At 40.3% G+C, this 12,077-nt stretch overlaps 2 protein-coding genes across 7 annotated transcripts in view; both read left to right on the forward strand.

Moving 5' to 3' along the window:
- The window catches only part of LOC119897871 (protein MTSS 1-like), a 56,102-nt gene extending 52,423 nt beyond the window's left edge, over positions 1-3,679 (forward strand). For all 6 annotated transcript variants that reach the window (XM_038711886.1, XM_038711890.1, XM_038711887.1 and 3 more), the window contains one exon: positions 48-3,679. In XM_038711886.1, coding sequence (XP_038567814.1) covers positions 48-595 — 548 coding nt within the window. In that variant the 3' untranslated portion in view covers positions 596-3,679. The remainder of the gene's footprint in view (positions 1-47) is intronic.
- Positions 3,680-4,679: 1,000 nt separating this feature from the next.
- LOC119897873 (transmembrane protein 65-like) overlaps positions 4,680-12,077 on the forward strand; it is a 38,524-nt gene continuing 31,126 nt past the window's right edge. The window contains exons 1-2 of the mRNA XM_038711893.1: positions 4,680-4,927; positions 5,256-5,591. Of these exons, the coding sequence (XP_038567821.1) occupies positions 5,291-5,591 (301 nt within the window). The 5' untranslated portion in view covers positions 4,680-4,927; positions 5,256-5,290. The remainder of the gene's footprint in view (positions 4,928-5,255; positions 5,592-12,077) is intronic.

Consider the following 12,077-nt stretch of genomic DNA (forward strand, 5'->3'; position numbering starts at 1 on the left):
TTCATTATGCTAATGACTTAATGATCATTTGTGTTCTGTCATTGCAGGCATGTGTTCAAGTCAGGGATTTTATTCTGGATCCAGCTCTCATAATGCCCCTGGCTCCTATTCCTCAGGCCACGGTCCGGTTATCGTCACCCCTGGGGTTGCCACAATCCGCCGCACCCCCTCTTCAAAACCTTCCGCCCGACGTTCAGGCTCAGTCGTAGGCACAGGCCCCATCCCTATTCGTACACCTGTCATCCCAGTAAAAATCCCTACAGTGCCAGATATGTCAGGAGCAGTTAATGGGAGCGGGGGAGGAGCAGGAGGAGGAGGAGGAGGAGGAGGAGGAGAAAGCCCAGATTCTCCAACATTTGCAGGAGTTGGGGATGCTGGCACCCTGCCTGTGGTGTCCTGGAGTGGTCAGGCTACAACCAATCCTCCCACTGTACCCCTGCCCAACCAGCAGCACCTTCAGAGTGAGCTAGAGCAGGAAGGGGGAGGGGAGGAGGCAGGAGAAGGGGATGAAGGCAACATGCTGGTGGCCATCCGCAAGGGGGTCAGGCTCAAGAGAACCCTCACCAATGACCGCTCTGCACCACGCATCGCATGATGACACAATGCCAGAAACATGCGAGCTCATGTCATAGAAGAGAGGCTCTCCTTTCACTGTAAATGAGTTCAAAGGCTAAAAGTAAAAACAATGCTAGATAGACATGCAATGTACAGAATCAAAAGGCTTGATATGCTAATATGAGAAATCAATTACACCTGTTCTACATGTAGCGTTTCTCATTCTGTAAATTTCCACTTGTGAGAAGCCATCTGTAACGATTCAGAGAAGAAAATATATAGATACATTTATTGTTCAGGTTCACAATGTCTAATTTGGCTTATGATGCCTCAGAAATGATATTATAAAGCCAGATTATTGGTTTAGACCTAAAGTAGATCACAGGCCCACTTGAGGGAGACCTTTATAAGTTCAGTAATTGAACGAGGTGTGATCTAACTCCTTATGTAGGTTCTTCAAATAAAGGTTTTTAGCCTAAGCGCTAAACATGTATTTGCAAATCCGAGCCCACATCCAAGCTGTGTAATGATAAAACATGAGGTTGTTGTTTGACAATAAATAACGAGAAGAACGAAGAAGCATCACACCACAGTGTGTTAATTTCTGACAGGAAGGACGTATTTTACACCCATGAATCTAGTATTCTCTCTGGACAACGACAATGAGAATACTTCTTCTCAAAACAAACACTGTGAATTATATGTAAACACTCAGTGTTTAGGGAGGGCATTGTACCACCGTGGGACAAATAAGCATTCCAACTGCCAAGTGACTTGGCAGAAGGAGCGCAATAACCAATGCAAGTACAACACAGCATCAAGAGAGCAATTATCAGGTGGGCTAGAAAGTAATGGCTCCAGTGTTTGGCCTTCATTGAACCACACGGCATTTCTTGAGCTGCATTGACTGCTTACTTGGCAGGGCGCCCTGACGGCTGTAGGTGCTGTGTTGTAAAAGCTGTCTTCCACACTTCACACTTCAGATACTTAAATACGTGAGACATCCACAGAGCTAACGTGGGCATGGGTATGACCAATATGACAAGCTCCTCAAAAAGCAAATGACCCGACTTTGTGTTAAAGTAGTAAAGTTGTGACTAAAGCGTTACGTGGTTGATGTTGTGACATTAAGAGACACTACGAGTGGCGGCCCTTATATGATGTGTAAATAATTTTGCACAAGTCTATTGCCAAGGAGTGTGTTGGGGCTTCTCACTCACTGTATCTTTGCTGTATGTCCTTCTGCTCCTCCACAGTGCCATGCAAATTAAGTTTAACATCTTCAAACAGGATGTTTATTGATTACATATAATGATCACCATAGCCTAATTCCTTTGGATGTGATTTGGTTTTATGTTTCATATTTCTTTCCACTATGAATTTAATCTGCAATATCTACACGCTGAGCTTTGTAGAACTCCTCAGTGGTTTGTGTTTATATATTAGCCCTTATATATTAACCCCTTCTTGTTTTATAGCATTTATTAGCCATCCTGCAACCTGCTGTGCATTCATTACTCATAACAGTACTAATAATTGTGTGTTTAAGTACAGTGCTTAATTGTGTAAGTACAGATGTGCCATGTCAAAAGTCAGCGTTAATTCAAATTTATATATATTATCAAACATTTTATAGATGAGGGAAAATATTTTTGATGTTTTGAAAGCTGTTATAATGAACTTTTTGTTGTCTTATTTGAAATGCATGTAGCGTGCATTCTCACATTCTTTTGATTAATTAGGTTTTTACATCCGTCATCTCCAATTTTAGTTTTGATTATTTTTAAATGCATCAAAGTACGTACAGATTTAGTTACCTTATAAATTAGGAAATCACATCAAAATCCATTGTTTAATAATTACATCAGCACAGGTACATTTTAAAGTATTCTGTTTATCTGGACAATAAGATGTTGTGGACGTGTGAGGCTTTTCCTCAAACTGCAGCGCTGTAAGACTATAGGCTAAAAGAGTTGTTAAAGCACTGTAAGACCATGGCTACTACAAGATGTGTGAAACCGTAAATGTTAGCTGTAAAAGTTAGTTCAGAAACACATTTTTAATTTATTTTCTTCTTCTCTCTTTTTCTTTCTCTTATTTTTGTATACTTAAAGAATGATAGAGTTGTTTCCTCTATCCATGCATGTATTATCTGATGATGTGTTGTTTCATCAGTGAAATGTTCATGACCGTCCTGCTACAATTCATTATGTCCCTTATTTCTTACACACACACACATAAGCTGCATTTTAATAATTGCAACAAAATGTGTTCCAAATGTGTTTTCAAAAGTTTTAGTTTTATAAAGGAAAGGCTTGCATCAGTATTATGGGTTCAGATTCGGGGACAAACGGTATTTGCATGATGCAGACTTCCAAGTGTTTCTCGAGGGTGACTTGAATTTAAACGTTTGTCCCCTAGTTATTTATGATTGCAGGTAAAATGCTTATCTTATCTTATTAGATTTGAACAAATGGCACGCTGCCCACAATGTCTGGCCTAATCTGAGTTTCCCAACGACATCTTAGCATTAAAATCCACTTTGTTTCTATATTTTAAACAGATTTCTTGTGTATTTAATGTAATAGGAAGTTTAGGAGGGATGACAAAAACAAATATCATCTCTGTGCCTGAATTAAACCCATAGTGGAAACTGGGATGCACCACGAACCACTTGCATACAAAATACCCCTATGCTGTTAAATTTTAACATAGCAAAGATTCTGCTTACATGTTTTGGGAAACCCGGCATTGAGTTCTTGATATTGTTGATGTTCATATTTCTGTTGTTGTTGTTTTGGCCGTCCACCTGTCTAAAACTTGTATTATAATCCTGTAATTTACATATTTAAATTGCTAGCATATATATATATTATATCAGAGTTGCCAAATGTCAGTGTATCCAATGAATAAGAAGTTTATAGTTTGTGAGGGTTTGAAAAGTACAGTTAAACCTGGTTTCTCATTTAGTTTTTAGCTTGTTTTTCCCCCTGAGGAGAGTTGACCTCTCTGTCTGTCCCTGTACAGTTCAACAGGCTATGATGCAGTTTGTTTCAGGAAGTAAAAGATTGTTATTTTTTGTGTAATGACAGCTTTAGCAATATAATAAAAAATATAAATTTTACTTTGGCTCACTGACTTCTTGAATGTGCAATCTGTGTGTGTATTTACTAACCTGGTCTGAAAACTGGCCATAATGTGGGGTGGTGGGTGGGAAAATTTTCAACTGTACAGTAGGATAACATCAGCACAGGGGCAATGGATAAAATCTTCACTGGGCCTTTTATCAGGATATAAACACATGACTGCCTGGTTTTGGCCACTAGGGGCCCATCTTGTCTGAGCTGCTTTTAACACTACCCTGGTTAAGAGCTTCTGCTTGGATAATACATCACTCCTCCCGTCCTTAGGTGCCTGAAACACTGGTCAAATCAACAAAAGTACAACCAAAACAATCAGTATGACACCCAAAAAGCCTTAAATTAAATCAGAAAATACATGAACAAACAGTAGAGTAAAACAACCGCTTTTTCCTCTTTTACCTCAAGCACAGGCTTCCTCCTGGTTTACGGGCCGTAGTCTGGTTGAATAGCTAAAATTTTCCACGTGCATAATAACAGAGGGAGGCAAATACTAGATCATGTCTGTGACTATACTGTAGAGAAACTGAATTTTCATCTGATATTAATATAATGTTTCAAATACGCTAATTATCGCGAATCGTCTCACTAAACGGCACAGGTAGCTTATCTTCTCTGGCGTTATTGTAACATATTAGTATATAAAAATGAACTAGGCGCATTCCCCTGGATTATTTGCTTAATTATTTTATAGCCATATGTTAGGTTAGAAAAGAGTGATACCACACATATACACGGTACAAATAACAGATCGTTCCAGTTGTGTTTCTCGCGAGGATACAGGCACCATTAACTTCTCAAAGGTCAGCAACTTAAATATTCAGGACTAAATTCGTATTTTTGTCCGTTATGGCAGACGCGGTGTAGCACAGAGCATCTCTGATAAAGCCCATGTAGGCTACTGAATGTACGTACGTGTGGCGGTGCCGTCAGAGTTACGCACGCAGGAAAGCAGCGCTGCCATTGGAAAATATTTTGGGGGCTGCTGGAGCCCTCCTCCCATCCGCCTCACACCATCCTGTCAACCAGAGGTTACGCCAGCCGGGATTACGCTCGCAAAAATGTGAATTTGTGCCACTACTACAGCCAGTTACAGGGTTTGAGGTTGTGCGCGGACATCTGCTGAATATCGCAACTGGCAAACAAAAAACGTGCGCGCCGGAGCAGCTTCTCTGTATTTTCGAGGTTTTGTTTTGGAGGTTGTTGGACGGGACGGCGGAACATCGACTGAGGTGCGTCCGACAAGACAAGTTGCAGTTTGATTTTTATGGACAGCTGTCGCATCTTTTCCTACTTTGTGTAATCACAAATGCGCGTAAAATGGGCTTGAACCAAAAGATTCTTAGCTAATGTGTAATTGTTAATGACAGGCCTTGTTTTGCCCTTAAATAACCCAGGCTGTCTTCAGATTGAGGATGTGTAGGGTGTTTTCATGCGACCATTGCAGCGATCAGTTGGAATGATAGAGTTATTATATAAAGCTGCATGATCATGTGTTTTGAGTGTAGGCTGAAAGTGGTAACTAGGCCTGTTGTATTGTCCTCCGCTGCTCCGCATCAGGTTCCCGGCGCATTTGCTCGACCCCCATCCCAGAGATGCTGCCCTGCCTGCGGAGAGTCCTCCGGCCCGCCCTCTCTCTGAGAGCCGGCGCTGGGTTGGCAACAGCCGGACTCAGCAACCACCAGACACCCGCCATAGCATCCCCGGCACGGTTTGCCTCAGAGCCCCCCCTCTTCATGCTGGTGCAGCGGTGTAACCTGGGCACACACCCGGAGCCCGTGGAGCCGCTCAACTCGCCCCAAGGAGCCAAGGAGTTTATATATAGCCTTCATCCGTCTGAGCGCACCTGCCTGCTGCGAGAACTGCACAAGTTCGAGTCCATAGCTATAGCTCAAGGTAGGCGATGTGCCACAGTACAGTAGCCTTTGCATAATAAAATATATTTAAATTTTAAGTGGTATACAGTTCGGCCATCCTTTTTAAACCATATGAGTAATTAATAGTCTTTAATATGCAGCATTATACACATCATCTGTTTATGACTTCTTTATCAGAAATGGCTTTATTGGGGGGTGGAAATCATTATTGAAATAATTGATGATAAGGGTTTTGCATCAGTGATCAGGTGAAAGTTAGATGTATTATTTACCGCTGTATCACTGGGTACTATATGTTGCTCTGGGGTTAAAAATGTTCACATATGAGCCTAATTAACATTGACATCAGCTACAGTTCCAGACTACAGCATCAGGGCTGGAATAAGACAAACATAACCTGTAAATTTGTATGGTGAAGAGTGTAATGTATCACTAAGGCTTTCATTTTAATCTCCTGTAGGGTAATACCGTTTGTTTTTTCCCAAAATATCATACCATAGCTTGCATCGAGAAGGGCAGCTAAATCCCCGAGTGCTGTTCTGCAGCTCACCCTGAACTCTGACCTCTGGTCTCCCTGTGTTCAGAAAAAGAGAATCTATTGGCAGGGATCAATAAAGAATTTCACTTCCTACTAGTACAGCATGTTAAGGGGAAAAGGCAGTTACAGTAGTAGGTTTTCAGAGCACTGGGTTGAGGTGTTAGTCGAGTTGCATGAAACTATTATGATTATGAGAGCATGAGAGAAGGAGGAGGAGCACTGTGGATGTACTGCAGATGGAGAGAAAAAGGACGAAGTAGGTCAATCAATACAGTGACCGAAGAGATTAGAGGGAGGAAAGAGGAGAGAGGTGAGTGATGATGGGGACACTCCACAGTGCATGATGTTCTCTCTGGGAGTATGCCGCCCTGAGCTCCTGTCACCATCTATACTTCTCACCAGCAGTAAATTACAAAAGACTATACCTAAAAATACATTCTCAATATTTTATCTAATTTCTGTGTTTCTACCCTGTCAAATTGTTGGAAATTCAGTTTGAATGAACAATACAAATCTGGAGCCATTAAAAAATAGGAATACAGTGGAGACTTAATGCTCTTGTCACTGTGACAAGATATAAAATACTGATAAAATATCAAATCAATCAGATCACACAGGGCCCTACAATTGCAATAAATAGATTAAGCACTGTTGCTTTATTCTTTATTCTTTATTATTATTATCTGTTATGCTTCTCCTGACTGATAGCAACTTGAATTAGCTTAGTTACTAGGGTCAATCAATAAATCAGTAATTTAGTTTTGGTTATGCAGCAGTGGAATGCATACATTTAGCACACATAAAACACAGGGAACATAAATACAACACTAAGACAAACAAAAGCATAGATACACAGTAAACATGAACTCAGTTGTATTACACAGTGAACAGACAAAAACACAGAAAGTCAGTTTGTCTATCTGCTGATTTGAAATACCTCTCCCTTCCTCATTTCCACTCTGCATCCACACTCTGGGGAATTGTCAGAGGGAACTCTATGAGGCGTTTCAATAAGATCCTCCATGCCCACCAATCCTCATAGCACATCGTGATGTTCCTGCTGGATGTGGTTGATTCCAACCCGACCACGTGCTGAGAGCCCTCCACTGTGCGAATACAAATACTCTGCAATATCCACATTGAGTGAACAGTCAGCGCCAAATCCCTCATGAGCCTCGTGGCAGAAGGTTTTATATGACACACCGAGGCTGCAAAAAGCAAAGTATTGCACTCCTTTTTGACCACTGGAATATGTTCAAGTAGAACTAGAAAGCCAGAATTTAAGACCTTTTAGACCATTAAAACCTTTCAGGCAAGAATTATTGCAGAATTTTAGAGAATAACATGCTAGAAAAAGCAGGTAGTCTGTATTAAAATGGAGATACATTTTTAGCCAGAGCTTCCATCCCCTCCTGTGTAATGTACCAGAGGGCTATAAGTGATTTGTGTCATCCCCAGCCACATAGATTTACATTGCTGTGTTGATTCACCATTTCAGATAATAATGTGAGCTAGTGTACTGAGGTGGCTATACACAGATCACAGCTGTTTTCCTCTGCTCTCACCTATGGGGCCTGCCTGGCTTGAACTCACCGATATGCTCACCTAAATGGTATAAAAGCCCTCAGGCGGTTGTCTTACTTACTGTAGATGCGAGCTGCAGACTAGCTGAATCAGTGATAGCTGGACTGGCCAAATGACTCTCTCACGGACTTGTTCGCTGAGAGATGGATTTTTTGACAGGCTTATCAGCATCCATCGTCATTTATACCCAGTGGTGCAGGACACCTGAAGCAAAACCTTTATTTTGCTGACATTTATATGCAGGTTTGCTGAATGGTGAGGAAGCTGGGTATCTGCCTGTGGTTGAAGCTCACTGACATAGCTTATTACTGGTCAGTGTCAGAGGTTAATGAAGTCTACTGGTTTCTGGTTTCAGGAGCTCCAATACTGCGATTCACTACAGCAATGGGTAAATAAAGGCAGAGCCTCCATTTTAATAAGGTGGAGCTATGAATATGAATGCGTGCCAATGCCGACCATTATAGGCTATTTATGTTAAAATGCAGGAGTGGAGGAAGTATCAATACGTTAACAATATTACATTTTATACAGCGTTGCTCATTCATCATTTACCAGACTGGAATTTCCTTAATGAATGTTAAAATGCTGGAATTGTCCTATAGCCCAATAGGCTACATTCATTTTAAATAGGAAGGCTATAATAGGCCTAAACTGTAACCTGACAGGACTAAATGCTGGTGGCAATAACTGAAGATGAAAATATTAATCCAGATTAGACATAGTTTAGGCTACTCATGGTCCGACTAAGTAGGCCTATGCCTATTAATGATTTTTTTGCAGTGGAAAATGTGTCTAGGTTCAAACTGACTATGAAGTTTTAGACGTCTATTATAATACAATCTTGCTCATTTCGTATTTTATGAAATGCTGTCAAAACACATTCAGACTATCAGCAGGTAATATTAGACTATAGACTATTTTGTCAATACAGACAACATCGGTTACATCTGATCCATTGTTCGTTGTTTGTTAATATAGCCTAATGCTTTCATGTCTCTATGTCTTTTTGTTTTTGTGATGTGTACAACTACTAAAGTGCTTGGGAAGTTAGACTGCAATACTTTCATGTTTTGGTGAAACAGTAGAATGTTTTTTTACAAAAGAATTGTAAACTTTATTCTCCAGACGAATATACATTGAGCATTTTAAGGGCAGAGGATAACAGCCACGAAGATCTCAAAGACAGGACATTTGAAAGGAGACAAGAGAAAGGGTGAGGAAGAGGCAAGTTGAAGGGATGTTTACACACATACGTTCACCTTTCTGAGAGGGATTTGGGGTCCATTTTAGAGGTTCGAAGACCTCTTGAAATGTACTGTTCTCAGAAGTTTGAGGAGCGAAAAGTCTAAAGAGTTTGATGACATCAAATTAATTTAGAAGACATAGGTGAGGAGTGAAGACGATATTTTGTGGAGAGCTGTAAACAGAGAGGAAGAGAGAGGATGGAAAGAAGTAAAAACAATGAGGGCGTTAACAACCTAGAAGATTATGTAATGAGAATATCAACACCATAATATCAATCTTTTACATTTGTGACCTAGAGCACAGTTAAAGTGTGGATCTTGATGACTTCCCATTGTCGTGTTTGAGATCTCAGTAATTATACACTGTCAGAGATAAAGGCTTAAGTGTTATTACACCATGTCATGGCAAAGGATTTGTTGGCTATAAATTTGAAATAAATTACCAGCTAATACTGGGACTGAGATCTTAATATCAAACGAAAAGAAGAAATGATTAATTATTAAGTTAGTAGAAATAAGAAAATGCTCCATTGATTGTTTAAATCTCATTGTGATGGTGTAATGATGAGAGAGTGGAAATTAAGAGGCCTCACTATTACTATTAATAATTTACATAAGACACATTAGATACATTAGCATCGCTGTGTTCAACCCAAAGTATTAAAAATCAAACATGGAAACTGTAGAAAATAGGACTATATGTTATATGCCTGTGTATTAACTTTACTTTTAGCAGAGAGTTACAAAATGGCTAACTGGTGGTTTCACTTAATCTTAAAACATTCTGGTAACAAAACTATGCAGTTCATAAAGGAGAGGACAGCTACTCTTCTAAAAAATCCATCTGGATCTCTGTGATCATCAGTGTTCATTTGCTGAGTGACTCAGTGACATCCACTATACTAACATGGTTTTCCCACAGGCCTGCTGGTGAAAAGGAAAACGTGAGAGGAGACGAGAAGCAATTTCCCTTCATGGGTGAGAGGAGGTATATGCACTGTAGAGGGAAAGTTAATTGGACATGCAAAAGGGGAGAGAGAGCAGCGATAGGTAGGGAGATGTCTGGAGGATCTTTATGGCTTTGTTTTTCACCTTAGTGACCCATGAGGCTGCAGTACAAAATCTTAAGGGCATCAATAAACAAGTCACGCTAGCCTCTTCCTGTTATTTTCTTTAACTAACCCATCTTCCATGTGTCTAAAAGTTTAAAATTCTTCTTCTCTTTTATCTTCATCTCTTCTTGAACAATGACCAGATTCAAAAGGTATAGTGAACCCAGCATCAAAGCTTTCATCCTCAGGTTTGTCTATTTTGAAGAGAGGCTTAATATTTGTTGTGCTCTGTATTGCTTTCGTAGTGCCTGATGAAATTTTACTCCACCTTATATATAAGCCATATCCTCTCATGGCTTCTTAGGCTCTAGCCTTCTTGAAATAACGAACAAACGAAACTTCACCTATTCTCCATTCTGCCTCAGCACATACAGTGTTTTTGTCATGCTAATTCACACACACTGCTGCATAATGGCAGTCCATAGTGACATTTAACCTGCTGTGACCCCATTCAGTCTGGTTAAAAATGAAAAAAACGGCATCAGCATTGTTAAACAAAGTCACCGTTAAATTACCGTTGTCATCCTGATATTTGACTTACAGTAAAGCAACAGTGATTCCTGCTAAATTACTTGAGTCAATAACATGCCAGACAGTTGGCTCTATGGCTGTCCAGTAGACGTTGTGACATTTTTCTGGTAATTTGTGTACAGAAAACCCACCATTCATCACAGACTGTAATAACACACTGTGTGCATTTATTGAGTGCACTTTGCTGCCAACAACAGAGCTGCAGCCATTAATAACTAATCAGTCTCAGTGTGCCAGGTTTCAGGGTAGGCTACGTACTTTTTCATTGGAAATGTTTCTAAACTTCAGTGAGTGCTGAACTTATTTGGCTTGTGAACCCCCCCAAAATGAAGTGATACTGATATCTGCTATTCCTGGGAGGGAAAAATAGTTAATTTTTATTGATATTGATACCCTTATTGTGACTGCTTAACAATCCGATTCTTTATCGATACTCTACTATTATTTAGTGATGGTTATTTAGTAAGACCAGACCCAACGGGCATGAGGTAGGCATGCAGGGTATAAGGAAAATATTTAATGTGCAATAACGTTATATATTGAGATGACATAACACTTATATTGAAATGTGCATATTAACTGCCTGGTTGTTTTTAATATTTTAAATACAGCTAAATATTGTTTCTAGAGCAGCAACATTAATGTTTACAACAGTATAGTAACTCAGTAACTTTATCTGACATCACAACTAGTGAGTGACGTTTAGAAAGAATAACATCAGTCTGTATCAGTCCCTCCTCTCTCGCTGGCTGCAGGTAACGTTACCAGGTAGAAGGAGGAGCGGCTGGTTTGTCTCAGCCAGCAGCTGAGTTTTTAAGACTACACACCAGTCTGTGCTCCAGACAGACAGCTTTCTATTTAGCTTGTTTTTAACATTTGGCTAATGCCAAGCTAGCGTTAGCTGTGCTTGTATAAAACATACAGGATGAGATACTGAGGAGAGAGATGATTAAATTAACCATTTCTACATGTTTAACGTTACCTTACAGACAAGTGTATTGATAAAGTATTGTCTCTTTTTACTTGCGAAGGTTTTATTGCACGTACTTACAGTAACGAGCGTCGCTGTCATCAACTAACGTTACAGTAGTTTGGAGCTAACTGAACCCTCACCTTGTTGCACCGCGACGGCGCAGCCTCCCGCTCTGCTGCCGCTGTGTGTGTGTCTGTGTGTGTGTGTGTGTGTGTGTGTGTGTGAGTGTGTGTGTGTGTGTGTGTGTGAGCCAACAGAGACTGCAGCCTGATGATTTTCTTATCCATTGCGTTTCAAATTAAATCAGATTTGACGCTCGAGACATAATGTTACATCACAGGACCCGCAAGTCTCTAAAGCAGTATCGATAGGCTCCAACCTTATTGATTTTCGGGTTTTGAGAAATTTTGGAATATATACATGTCACGTCTATGGTCTCGACCCCAACCCTATCCACACCAGTGTGTTTGAGGGCGTGCCATACTAGCCACTAGACGAGCATTGGGACGCGTGTTATGGTGTT

The sequence above is a fragment of the Micropterus salmoides genome, unplaced genomic scaffold (assembly GCF_014851395.1).
Source record: "Micropterus salmoides isolate LMB-PRFRI ecotype aquatic unplaced genomic scaffold, ASM1485139v1 Ms_hic_scaffold_11, whole genome shotgun sequence".
Taxonomy (NCBI): domain Eukaryota; kingdom Metazoa; phylum Chordata; class Actinopteri; order Centrarchiformes; family Centrarchidae; genus Micropterus; species Micropterus salmoides.